Raw genomic sequence first — 14,350 nt, 5'->3', positions numbered from 1 at the left:
GTCGCCAGAGGCATTATGTTTTCGGGTTGTCCGTCTGTCCGTCCGTCCTTCCGTCCGTCCGTAATCAATTTTTGTGGACAGCGTAAATCAAAAACAGTTTGAGGTATCCTAATGAAACTTGGCATGTGTATATATGAGTGGGTGAAGTTGTGCCTATCAACTTTTGGGTGCACATGCTTGAGGTCAAAGGTCAAAAGGTCAAGGTCAAATGTTCAAAATCTCCCTATTTCCCCCATATCTATGCAGTGCCTGAAGGTATTTTCTTGAAACTTAGTGTATACATGAACTACCAAATAAATATTCACCAGAGAGTTTTGGTTCATGAGTTCTAAGGTCAAGGTTCAAAGGTCAAGTGAAAATGTTAAAATTTCTTTTTTTTCTCCATATCTCAAATATTTCAAGATATCTTCATGGAACTTAGTACATATGCATGTACTAACTAGCAGTGATCATTTAGGGAATTTAGGGGTCATGGGTCAAAGGTCAGGGGTGAAAGGTCAAGGTCAACTCATCAAAATGTCACTATTTCCCTCTTATCTATGCAATGCCTGCAGGATTTTTCTTGAAACTTTAGTGTTTGCATGTATCACCCAATAGAGATTCTCTTGGAAGTTTCTTGCCAAAAGGTCAAAGGTGAAGTGAAAGTGCTAAATGTAATTTCTTCCTTAAACGTATAAAAGGATCAAAAGTCAGGTACAAATCCTCAAATCCCCAAATACCTGCACTCTTAGACAGTATAGCCAGTCGTCCAATTAAACCTTGCTTAAGGAAAGTGAACATTCAACACATTTGTGACAAACTTGTCATTTTAATATTTTGTCAATTATGTGAAACTGTCTTCACACATTGTCAAGACATTGTACTATAGACCTATCAGGAGAACCATGCATTATGGTGGAGGCATACCAGTCGCCATAGCAACATTTCTAGTTTTGTTTTTTTCACCAGACTCACATGTAGAGCAATGTGCCTCTTCTCAAAAGAGGAAGAGGCTTAACCAACAATAACATAGTGAGAAGCTTGTGATTGGGATTTTGACAATGGCCTTGTTTAATTGGCAGACCTCAACTACCACTCTCTGATGAGTATGGCCTGGTGTGTGACGTAAAATGTTGTCCAGTTCTGACTTACGTAAACTGGTTTTATTGTCTGACGAAAAAAAGGAAGAAATCCAGTAGGCTGAACCCTTTGTGTGCCCTTCCACCTCACTGTTTCGTAATCCACTCAAACTTGAATTAGTTGTAGATTAGGAAGCCCACACATGTAAAGCATTGCGCCTCAGTCCAAAAGAGAAAGGTCATGCTGATGCAACAGGGATTAGGGGATTAGGTAATCTGCATTGGTTGACACTTGAGTTCTGGACTGACATGAATTGGCAAAGAAAGCACTCAGGCATGCTAGCCCATTAATGAACAAAGCACAATAAGGCTTCACCCATTGACGCCAACTCTGGCAGGTGTCTGTAGGGAATGTTTGTCAAAGCAAAATCAGCCTGTCCTCAGTGGGTTATCACTTATGGGACAAGTTCACCTAGATATACATGTACGTGGATTGAGTGAATGCAGCAATATTAGTAGAACACATCAGTGAAGGTTTGAAGAAAATTCAGAAAATCTGTTCAAACATGAATTTTTAAAGTTTCTGTGCAGTCACTACTTGATGAGAAGATTACTACAGATTATAACGTCACATACATAAAATGATACAAGGAAAATATAAAGTGAATTCCACAAAGGGTCATTTTTTGAAAAACGTACACATTCCCTTAAGTTTTTACTAACATGTGTTAAGGGTCACTTTATACCACCTGTCTTCTGAAAGTCAAGTGCTCTTTTGTTGTGGTAGAAAAGTGAAAACATTAATTTTCTTTATATCGTTCTACACATGGGACGTCACAAACTGTAGTAGTCTTCTTCTCCAGCGATGGCAACACTAACACTTCAAAAATTCATAACTTTTGAACGGATTGTCCAATTTTTCTCACACTTTCACTCACGTGTTCCACTAATATTGCTGCATTCTCTCAATCGAAATGTTTATTAATGCAATTTTTTCCTTCAAAATTAGATAATGCACTTTACTTCGATGCTGAGTTTTGAGATTTGTGAGAATTTCTTTAGTTTGGAAGAAGGTGCCTGTATAAGTCCAAGAGCATTTTCTTCCAGTCTTTTTCTCAGACCATCCTAGAGTTACCCCATGGATGCTGTTACATCATAATGATTCCAGGGGAATCACCTCATAGGTAGTTGTGTGCATCGCAAATCATGTATGTTCTTTACGCATGGCCTTTGCAGTAATCATGTATACCACAAATCACACAGTATTTTTTCAAGCGGCCTTTGCAGTAAACATGTGTATCACAAATTACATGCCATTCTTTCCATGTGGGCCTGTTGCAGTGACAGGGGCCAGCTTCGTGGTCTTCAACGGGGCGCTCAAGGCCAGCTCGGGCCTGACGGCCAAGTCCAGCATCGTGGAGGACGGTCTGATGGTCCAGATCCGGCCGGAGACCATGGCACAGCTGAAGGAGGCCATGAGGCAGATGCAGGAGGTGACCATCCCGTGCGGCAGCAGTGAATCCCTCGTGCCGGAGGAAACCGTGCTGGTCCAGTGGGTGGACGATGATACCAACTTCAACGTCGGGTGAGAAGCCACTCATATCTAGTACAGTGGAACCTCATTAGGCCAAAAAAAAAAAATGGTTTGTTTGCCCTTCGCGACCGACCGAAAATCACGGAAATTTCGGGTCGCGTTTTTTTTTTTTTTTTTTTTTTTTTTGCTCTTTCAAGTTTATTTTTTTTTTCCACAAATTTCATCTTCTACAAATTTGTGAATGGTTTTAAACCCAAAATTATCAATTTTAAGCTAGAGAAAGAATAAAAAATAGTCTAAAAATGTTTGTTTTCTTTTCATCTCATCGACCCGTCGTAATTGTGTTCGGGCCGCGCACGAAATCCAATCAATGCATGTATAATGCACTTAGTACAGGGCTGCACACTGGCGACCAGTTATTCGCGCAAGCTTGCGCATTGGCGCTGCTCACGCACTGCCATGCCATGCAATACATGCAAAGCATGTACAGTGTAACTGCTTTTCGTTTGCTTGCGATCGGCGGTCATGCCAGACAAGAAGCATTGATAGAATTAGAAGCGCACGCATTTCTGGGTCATTTTACTCACGATCCGATCCCGGCTTCGCAGCAGCGTGGCAGTTGACATGTTAGAACTAATTTACTTGTGTCGATTTTTAGAAAAGTAAAAACATATTCGATATTCAGCGATACAGTAAATGAATCTGATTGCGTTTGGGACAACAGTTTCATTTTACACAGTCATTTCACAAATGAATATTTTCATTCGTTCAGAATGATCTCACAATGAAGAAAGGATCACGAAATCGGCCCTTCCGTGTACTTTTTAAGAACGCATGCACAAAATGTGAAGATATAATACTATGGAGAAAAATAAATCATGAAATCATCGCAGTCCCGCTTACATATTTGAGGTAGAAATCGTCCCAAAAAGGATCATGAATTCGGCCGGCCGCGTCGTACACCTTTCAAAAGCTCATGTACGAAATGCGAAGAGATTATAGAGGAGAAAAAAAATAATAAAGGACACATTAATTTTGGTACGTGCATCATAAAAGATTACAGCCGAATAAAAATTCATGAAATCAACGCAATCCCGTTGAAATTTGACGAAATAATAGGCGCAAAAAGGATCTTGAATTCAGTCATGCATGCCGTGTTGGTTATCAAAAACGCATGCACAAATGCGACGAGATTATGGGGAGAAAAATACAAAACACATTTTTACCCTTCTGGTGCGTGCATTACAAAAGATTACATCCGAAGTAATTAATGAAATCGCCACAAACCCGCTGATATTTGAGGTAGAAATAGGCGCAAAAAGGAACGTGAATTCGGCCGTGTCTATACCTTTTAAGGACGCATGTACGAAATGGGAAGAGATTAGCGGGAGAAAAATAAAGGACACATTTTTATCCCCATTTGGCGCTTGCGTGATATAGATTACAGCCGAGTAGTAATTCATGAAAATTTCGCAATCCCGTTGAAATTTGAGTAAACAATAATAGGCGCAAAAAGAATCTCGAATTCGGCCCTGCATGCAGTGTATAGTTTTGAAAACGCATGCATGAATGCGAAGAGATTATCGGGAGAAAAATAAAGAACGCATTTTCAACCCTTCTGGTGCATGTATCACAATAGATTACAGCCGAAATAATTAACGAAATATCGCAATCCCGCTGATATTTGATGTAGAAATAGGCACTAAAAGGATCGCAAATTCGGCCGTGTCGTACAAGTATACGCATGTACGAAATGCGAAGAGATTATAGGGAGAAAAATACAGGACACATTTTCCACCCCTTTTGGCCCGTGCATCATAAAGATTACAGCCGAATAATAATTCATAAAATCATCGCAATCCCGCTGAAGTTTGAGGAAACAATAGGCGCAAAAAGAATCATGATTTTTGGCCGTGTCGTATATCTTTTAAGAACGCATTTTGTTTATACGGAATGCGAAGAGATTATGGGGAGAAACATAAAGAACGCATTTTCAACCATTCTAGCTGGTGCGTGCATCACAAAAGATTACATCCGAAGTAATTTATGAAATCGTCACAATCCCGCTGACAAATAGGCGCAAAAAAGTATCATGAATTCGGCCGTGTGGTACATCTTTTAAGAACGAACTTACGAAATTCGAAGAGTTTATCGGGAAAAAATAAAGGACGCCTTTTCAACCCCTTTTGGCGTGTGCATCGTAAAATATTACAGCCGAAGTAATTTATGAAATCGTCACAATCCCGCTAATATTTGAGGTGGAAATGGGCGCAAAAAGGATTGCGAATTCGGCCCTGCATGTCGTACTTTCAAGAACGCATGCACAAATGCGAAAAATAAAGAACCCCTTGTATCGCGTGCATCAGAAAATGTCACAGCTAAAATAATTCATTAAATCATCGCAATCCAACTGACCACCAAGAGCAGGTTACGCAGCAAGTTCGTGCGCTGATGTTTAGAAAAAGTCACAAACGCATTTGATACAATCTGATTTTGTTCATTATCATTTTACACTAATTTACATCCAAACAAACATTCTAATTTTTTCCTGTCTTTATTTCTAAATTTCTTGTGCAATAGATAATGCAAATTTTAAATAAATATTAATCTGTAAAATGTACATGGGGGGGGGGGGGTACATCCATAAAAAACAAGAAAATAAGTTTGCAAGTCATTTAATGTTTTTTATGTTGTCGTTGTTGACCGGTAAATTTTCTGTTCGGACCTGTAAAAAATGGTAAAACGGGGCATTTACCGGTCCGACAAAGACAGGTCGAACCGGCAGAAAAAATGGGTTAGTGTGCAGCCCTTCACAAAATGGCTACTTTTGCAGCATCCGTTACCAGCTGTCATGGCACCAAAACTGTTTGTAGTTCAGTTGCCAGCATCTCACTGGAAGGTACTTTTTTGGAGCTGTTTGCAAAATTTAACAAAGATGAACGTTATAAGTGTTTGTCAGTGAGTGTTTCTACCTCGCTTACCGGGCCCTGGCAAGACGTAAATTTGAATGAATCTCTTGGAGTTTTGAGTGCATTGACGTGGAAAAAAGGGTACCCTGTATTAAAAAAAAAAAAAAAAAAAAAAAAAAAAAAAACCGACCTACCGACCCTCTTGGGTTTTGACAATTAAGGGCAAACAAACAATTTTTTTTTTTTGGCCTTATGAAGAGGTCAGATGCGGGGAAACCGTGGTAAAAGAAGGTCGCTGGGACTGCCGATTTTACCCTGTTGTAACTGGTATCTCGTTGTAGATATTAAAAAAAAAAAGAGACCAAATAGATACTGTTATGGAAAATTGGGACCACCGAATTCACCTTGTTAAAAGCTAAATCGTGTTGAAAGTGAGCTTGTTATAATGGGGTGACTTTTTGTAGCAAAGCCCTCGTATAACAAGAATGTTTTGCAGGTCCCCAATATTTATATTTCTTTCTCTTTTTTTTTGATACCCTGATACAGTGAGAAGTGTAATATAACAAGGTAATTGTGTTAGTTTTTAAGTCTTCATTATTACGCAGTTTCCCTGTACTGTCGTACTGTATATGCCTTTAAATTCGCAAATTGGGACTTCCCGACGATTTCGCGAGTGGTTAATTTCGCGATCATGGAGTATGGTACTGAGCAGAGAAATGTATAAGTAATTGTTACATTCATATTGGGATCAGAGTCAAAATTATTGCATGTCTTTAAATACAGAAATAGCACCTGACTCATGAAAAATGCAAAAATGAAATACTCAGTACAACATTGTGCAACTTGGGACTTGTAGGACACTTTTTACAAGTGGTTGAATTCATAATCAAGATTTGCACTGATGTAGCATCCATGAATTTGTTAACATGTGGTTGTTCTCCTTTCTAAACTTTTTGTTTGTTTGTCATTTTTGTTGTCTTGTTTTTTATATAATTCATCAGGGTGACAAGTCCCATTGATGGCCGCTCCCTGGCCGGTGTGGAGAGTGTACGCATCCACAACAGCACGGATTACCATGGCCATAGCCGGGCCATCCGCTGGACCGAGGTCTTCTTCCTGCAGAACGGGCTGGGGGAGGGGGAGACCCTGGGACGGCCCAACGTGCCCGAGCCGGTGGACCTCAGCCGTCTGGCCGAGAGCCTGGCCACGGCCTTCTGCCTGGCACTCAGCCCCAATCTCAACGAGCTTCGGGAGGCGGGCCTCGTCAAGCTGGGGCTCAGGGTCACTATTGACATGGAACAGGTGCGTTACCCCTGTCATTCCTATCTGGTTCATTCATTTACTGTAAACATCAATATTTTTGTGTCATTGAATTTTTTGCCTTGAGCAGCTCAAAAATGTATCTGTGTGTTCTCAAATGCATACTGCATATGTGCATACTCATGTATGTTTTCATCCAGTTGACCAAAAAAAAAAAAAATGCAATTTGATTTGACATTTCCATGTAATATGATGTGTAAAAATTGATGTACTACATAAATACTTGTTTTTACTGCGAAACTTGCATACTAACTTGCCATGGCAATGTGAATAGGATGCCTTATTTTACTTCCCCTTAGGAAGCCATGTTGAGTGACTTTGTGTGTCTGTTTAACTTTGATATAGGTGGGATACGAGTCAGGGTCAAAAGGTCACCTTCTCCCGCCTCAGTACATGAACAACCTGGACAATGAGTTGATCCCAGTGGTACATGGCGCCGTGTCACAGCACGAGGGCGCTCCGGTGATTCTGGAACTCATCTTTCACATCGTCGACTGAGCCGAAGCCGAACCTCCCGTGGGAATCTCTGACGCTTTGAAGAAACGAGCACGTAGCTCGCGGAATGTACAATGTATGATCATCTGGGCTATGTGTTGGCAAGGAATCTTTGCTTTGTTTACTTACAGCTGGAATCATGGATGGACCATTAGAACTTACACGTCAGTGGATGAGCATGTTTTTGCAGGATTCTGTGAAGCAAACCAGGGGGAAAAACAAAGTTATTGTCATTGTTTCTTCAAGACAAATCAAGTTTGTGAGGATGATGGGCAACGTCAGTGCTATGCAGCAAAGGTCTCATGAACTTTGTACACAGTCATGGTCTTGGAAACTGAACAGTAATGAACTGATGGGCATTTAGTACCAACATTTTTGTTTCCAGTCATTATTTCTCCCTTGCTTTCTTTCTCTCTCCCTCTCTCTCTCTCTCTCTCTCTCTTTGTCATTGCTCATTTTTATTGGAGGTAAGGAGTAGTTGTTATGTAGACTTCCTCATGTTAAATTCCTATTTTCTTTTGTTCATATAAATTTGCTACAGTCGGAGAACAAAACAAAAACAAAATTAATGTTAATCACATCATAGCTTTCGATCTTTTACCACAGCGTAATCTTGGGCTTCTTATACATCCCCTTATGCTATGTCTCATGTTTATCTGGTGCATTTCTTTTCATGAATTTTCATGTACATTTATGTATTTGTTCAAGATAGGTCATCAAAGAATATATTAAAAGCCACTGGCTATTCTGAGTTGTGAAAATGGCATGTTTATGGAGGATGAACTATCATCTGATTCTGACAGCGTTTCTACAAACACTGACAACTACAAATATGTGTATGTCAGCTGGATCCATTTGTTCCACACAACTACAGCATCTCTTTAAAAGTTAAGAAGAATTGCCTTTTTATATCTCTACATAAAGCTGATGCATCCTGTGAGAATTGTGTGGTTATCAAAAAAATCTAGTACATGTTAACTTGTATGGATTCATGATACATGGATCATTACATATGTGGCCAAAAGAATGTCTCAATGTGTGCAATATATTCTATTGTAATTTTTCTTCTTCTTCTTTTTTTTTTTTTTTAAACAGATAATTCGGATACAGCCAAATAAGTTATAAAAAAAAACAACAACAACAACTTTCAAACCATGATTCTGTCAATGACATCATCTGTAAATCACTGGTACTCACAAATACTATAATAATTAACTCATTGACAACAGACTATTTTGCTACAACACGCATTTCCCATAGACACTTGCCCGAGTATACTCGTGACTCGTCCTCAACGGGTTAACAGACTGAACTCATTGCAATGCACCTTCCTGTAGATTGAGCAGAACTTGCATGTTTACCTGTCACTAAATATGACTAACAAAAGACATCGCAGGGAACGTGCAGATTATACTCAGTGTAGGGAGAGGTGCATTCCAATGTCTTTTCTTAATCAAATATGAGCACTTGATTGACAAATAATGATATTAACCGAACGAAGGTTCGGGAGGTTTTTCGTGGGCTTTTCAAAGTAATATTTCTGAAAAAAAAAAAAAAAAAAAATTAGGAGAAAAAAATATAATAAAATATGTGACACACATTCAGATGTTCTTTGGGGTTCATAAGTGATGTTGAGGGTATTCTGAAACAACATTAATTCAACATGCATTTGCATTGCGCATTAGTTCCTTTACATGATTGGTACCAGTGTGAGGTGCTAACAACCTATACAGAAGATGTATTTGTTCTGCAATGATACCAGCACGTTTCATTGTACATGTACGTGAATAGCAAGAAAAGAAAAGTGAAGAAAGATTTACGTACACCAAAATGCAGCAGAAGTACATATCATTGTCATTCTGAGTAATTCAGATCAATAGCACACTGCATAGTGGAACTGCCCACTAAAGCAATTGCACAGGAAAGTACATGTAAGTGCATGATATGGTAGGGTGTTTGGCTTGCATTAAACCAATACAATATGTAAATGACCCCGTCAGTTTCAAACAGGAAATGAATAGATTCTCATACCATCCCCAGTTTAACCAGCCAATATGACAGAGGGTCAGCTGTGTCCGTAGGTCAAGAAAAATGCCCAGTGTGAAAAGGATGCAAAATAGCATGGGAAGGATAAATCATGTGGCAGTTTTGGAGTGCTTGTGCCAAAGCCTTTTGTATAAGACTAGCTATAGGGAGTATAATATATTTGATATTAACATCCATGTTGCTTTTTTAGTGTCTTGTAGTAACATATTACCCTTGTTTCTCAATAAATTCTGCACCTCATATCAAAATAAAAACGTCAGACACTATGTATATCACTAATTTCGTGACTAAAATATTTTTTCTCTCTCTTTCTTTCCAAAAATGTAAAATCAGTCCTGTTAGGTGTTTAGCAGTGTGAGGGTTTATGTCTATATTAGTTGTTATTCTTGAGGTGGTGTTTATTGAATTTTATTGAGCTTGTTTTTGACAGATACCACCCATCTCGTGTTTAGCTCCTGCAATGTGTCTTTGAAGAAGTCCTTCCGTCTAGTGCCACTCTGTAATCTCGGGATATATCAACATGTTTGTTGACAATTCCTGTATATGATTGCATTGTGATGCATATCTGTAAAATATGAAACAAAATGTTCTGTACCATAGATTGAAAATAGTATATTTTTGTATCGTATTCACCATTCAATATTCATCCACATTATATAGTTGCACTCTTTATCAGTAAATGGCTCTCGCTCGTTTGCAGCCTGCATGATGGACTTGTAATTGCCTCTGCCAAGGAAGGAGGAGGTGTAGTGATCATCAGCATTGTTTTGTCTGTTTGCAAAATAACTCAAAAAGTTGCAGGAAAAGTCAGTAATAACACAAGGAATAGGTGATTAAATTTTGGTAGTGATGCGGGAATTTTTCTGGATTTTGGTAGGATTTTTAATCAAGTGGCATCTAAGGTCAATGAACTGTGGAGTTCTAGCTGTGCGTACTGGAGGTTTACAAACACGCACTAAAGCGCGTGATCTGCTCGGCCAAGGCGCCACACAGCTGCATGGAAGCTGATGACGTAACAAAAGGCTTCTTTTATTGTGAAATTTCATGCGTGTATGGGTGGAAATGAGTTATTGGCATGGCGGGGGTTTGCGCTCGCAGAGTGCTTGTTTCTTTCTTTATATGCTGTATGTAGGCAGGATGCCATTTCTTTTGTAGTAATACTGCAGATGAAAATACTCCGATCTCTGGGTTTGGCATATTGCAACAATGTGTCAGCACCACATTATGACAATTTCCATCACTTCTAAATTTCAGACTTGCAAACTAACCTACCCCTCATTACCACTGAAGTACAAAAGACACCGATAAGTCTTTCGGATTTAGAGTTATGCAACGGAAACACCTCCAAATTATGCAGGCACTGTATCCCCAACCCCAAACACTGTTAGAACTACAATGATAATAGACAGGCCACCTGGGTGTGAGAGGATTATGCAATGGAGTGAGTAGGTTGTTGTGGTCCATTGTCCAACTCTCTGGACACTTTGGGTCGCCCACTGCCCTTTGTACCTGATTGCACACATTGTTATTGAGGGGTATATCACTGTTGCCAAAATCAATTCAAGGCATAGTTTACCATTTGCAGATGAAACAAAAACCCAGCATTACTGCTTTTAAATAGTTCTAAAATAACAGTTAGGGATAGAAACAACCACTGTAAAAAATTTGAATCAGTAAAATTGATGTTAAGTACAGTATTGTTGAATACTTGTATACAAAATGTGAATAGTCATGATAAAAATGTTTCCAGACTAAACCATCTATAGTTACGTTTTATTGAGAAAAAAAAAACAATATCTCCTCATATTTTAGGTTTTATTGCAAAAATTTTATATAGTAGGATGTTTTGTGGTACAAAAGACCTACGCATATGCATCAAATGTGATATCTTGAATATTTTTTGAATCACTGCCCCCAAAGCTGAATAGGACCTTCAGTATCTGCTTTGTCTTTATAGGACAATTTTAACTTAGCACTTAAAAAAGGAAGAAAAAGAGCAGATGAGGGACCCATCTCTGAAAGTTGAGAAGGTGTACATTTCTTGTAGTCCCAACAATACAAATGAAAAGTTTGATTTGCAAAAGGAGTTAACTCCATTCTTGTCAATTGACATATTTGCAATTAATCCTGCTGAAATAAAAACAGTGAAAATGATAAGAAAATATGGGATATAATTTATCATAGCTTCAAGAAAAATCCTTGTTCAACAAGTGAGTTGTCATTCGAGAGGTTTAATGTGCACTGTCTGATGATGGACTTCCTTTAAAATGTGTAAAAATGGCATTTGACCCATTTTGCAATGAAACTCTTCAAATGTACATGTACTTGGTGACATGGTGGTAAAAGATTTGAGCCAGATAAAATGATTGCATGTGGCAATCATCTCACGATGAATTCATGCTTTGTTTCTGTCTTGTCGCGAACAGCATGCAATAAGGCCATTACCCAGACTGTGTTCAATTCCAATGCTTTCATGCTGATGCCATTTTGATGACAGTCATATGCAAATTAGATGAGATTATGACATCATCTTTGCACAACTCCACCGTTGGTGTGCACACTGAGCATATTGTCAGAACCAAGCAATGTCACTTGTGTAGAACTTGACAACTAACTCCCTCCAAATATGAAAAATCATTCATTACAACTCAGGCTAATCAAGGTGTGCAGTTTATTTCATTAAGCAGAATGAAAGGTGATAATTTCATACTTTAAATGTACTTCAGATTTATATGCAAGTTACTCTGAATCCTTTGAAGATACAACATCATTGCCCCATGTCATTTCCACAACTGTAGCACTGATGCCAAAACGTCAAAGATTTGGAATTCTATAACACTCTCTTACATTCCAAGTGTTTTGTGTTTTTTTTTTCGAAACTTCTGCCTCTGATTTTGCTCTATAAAAGTCAACTTGAATGTGTATATGATTTCATCCTAGTACAGGAGGGAACATTTACTACAGAAAAACAAACAACTGTCGGATGTAGAGGTGAAAGGACAGCACTCCATGAAATAACCTTTTCATTGTGTAGCTTTGAAGAATTCAGTATGAAGGAAATTCAATTCAATACACTTGCATGCATGTTTGTCGCATGACATGGCTAAATCAAGCAGGCATGAATGAAAGGGACAATGTATTCATTCTCCACATATTCAATCTGTCCATTCATTTCATAGGATACATTATTACATATATATGAGATGGGCCGCCTGCCGTTTTTACAGCTCAAGAGTCGCCACATTGTTGTGAAGGATAAAAAGAAAACTGCTGGTATTTGTTTGTTTGTTTTTTTCGTCCGTGCAAAATTGAACAGCAGCACAAGGTGTTGGTGTCTGCCAAATATGTTTTTATGCAATCAGCAGGTGAGCAATCATGGTATATCATGTAGCATCGCCATTTTCATCACAGTGGCAGAGGCAGAACAGAAAGAAAGCAGTGGGATTCGCACATACACGAATTATCGGGAGACTCAACAAATCTTGAGATTTGGAGTGGTATCATCATTCCACTATTTTATACGTGTGACTGCGGCTACATCTACCGGTACATGGTGATTTTGCTACATGTATTCATCTTGAGTGCATGTAGGTATACTGTTCAAGGAAAATGCCACTGCGTAAGACATGCATCATCTGATTATTACAATGTCTCCCAGCTTGAAGTGCGGGAAGAATGTATCAGAGACAGCTGTAAAATGTAGAATATAATTTTTGTTGGATAGAATTATCTATCTCTTACCCTCACCAGCGAAGAGGATTAATATCATCACTTATTTTGCTACGGGGACAAAGTCTTTACGTCAAATATGACAAGGTATTGTATGATGTACTGTATATACATATTTTGCCTACTTCTTATGTGTACTTGTAACTTATATGCTATAATACCTATCAGCGACAATGTGCAAGATGAACATGTCGATATTTCGCTGTAATTTTATATGTTACAAAAGAATATTTATCATGAATTTAATTGTAGCCTGGTCAACATAACATGCAAATGATAGCCAAATATATTGAAAATGCAGATAAATAATGAGTGGTTTTGTCATTGTTGTTTGATGTTACCTGTCCATTTTTTTTTTCTCGACAGGACACATATTTCAGTTGCTGGTTTAATTGTTAGAATTTCACATAATAATAATTGCATTTATATGGCACAGGTATACAAGTTTTTCTAAGCGCACTGATGCTATTTATACAAGAAAACTAGAAAATACAGTAACACCAGGACAATACAAAACCAAAATAACAATAACAAAAAGAAGAAGAAATTCAATCTGTAAATACACTGTGTGCGCCTCAAAAAAAAAAAGAAAAAAAAAAAGATCACAACTGTTCAAAATCTTTTTATATCTTTGTTGACGGGTAAGTATATTGACACTACAGAACAAATTTCTCAGTTGGTAAATTTTGCATTTTGTTTTTTCTGATTTTTGGACAGGCCTGATAAATTTCAGTAGGTTCATCCACTTTTTCAAATGTTATAGAGCATACAATTCTAAGGGGAATTCAAAGTTTATTTGATGAAAAATCGGTTTTGAAATAGCTGAGATATCCAACATATAAAGATCTGATAAAAAGTGGGACCCACCTTTTATCAGGATTGCTTTGTTTTACTTTGTTTTTGGATATCTCAGTTATTTCAAAACTGATTTTCATGAAATAAATTTGAATTCATCATAGAATACTGTATGCTCATCAACATTTCATAAAGTAAGTATCTTGCATTAAAAGCTGAATCCTGATCTCTACCAATACTTTACTTTAAGATTAAGGCTTCCTTTGCAACCCCCCCCCCCCCCCCCCAAGATCTTGACGTGTTAAAATAGGTGGCTGTTCTCTTTGGACATTCATTAAAGGGACCATGCAATGCACAGTACATGTTATTTGTAATGATTCATAATCGCCTATTATCACTTATGTAATATGGCCAAAGGAATATCTAAATGTGTGTCATAGTATACTCAAAGTCTTCTATTACAT

General features: G+C 38.1%; 1 protein-coding gene across 1 annotated transcript in view; it reads left to right on the top strand.

The window, feature by feature from the left end:
• LOC140236830 (uncharacterized) overlaps positions 1-7,365 on the top strand; it is a 61,625-nt gene extending 54,260 nt beyond the window's left edge. Inside the window, exons 14-16 of the mRNA XM_072316769.1 lie at positions 2,400-2,643; positions 6,503-6,803; positions 7,167-7,365. Of these exons, the coding sequence (XP_072172870.1) occupies positions 2,400-2,643; positions 6,503-6,803; positions 7,167-7,319 (698 nt within the window). The 3' untranslated portion in view covers positions 7,320-7,365. The remainder of the gene's footprint in view (positions 1-2,399; positions 2,644-6,502; positions 6,804-7,166) is intronic.
• The last annotated feature ends 6,985 nt before the right edge of the window (positions 7,366-14,350 follow it).

This window comes from Diadema setosum, chromosome 13, assembly GCF_964275005.1.
Source record: "Diadema setosum chromosome 13, eeDiaSeto1, whole genome shotgun sequence".
NCBI classification, from domain to species: domain Eukaryota; kingdom Metazoa; phylum Echinodermata; class Echinoidea; order Diadematoida; family Diadematidae; genus Diadema; species Diadema setosum.
This window is presented reverse-complemented; position numbering and strand designations above follow the sequence as displayed.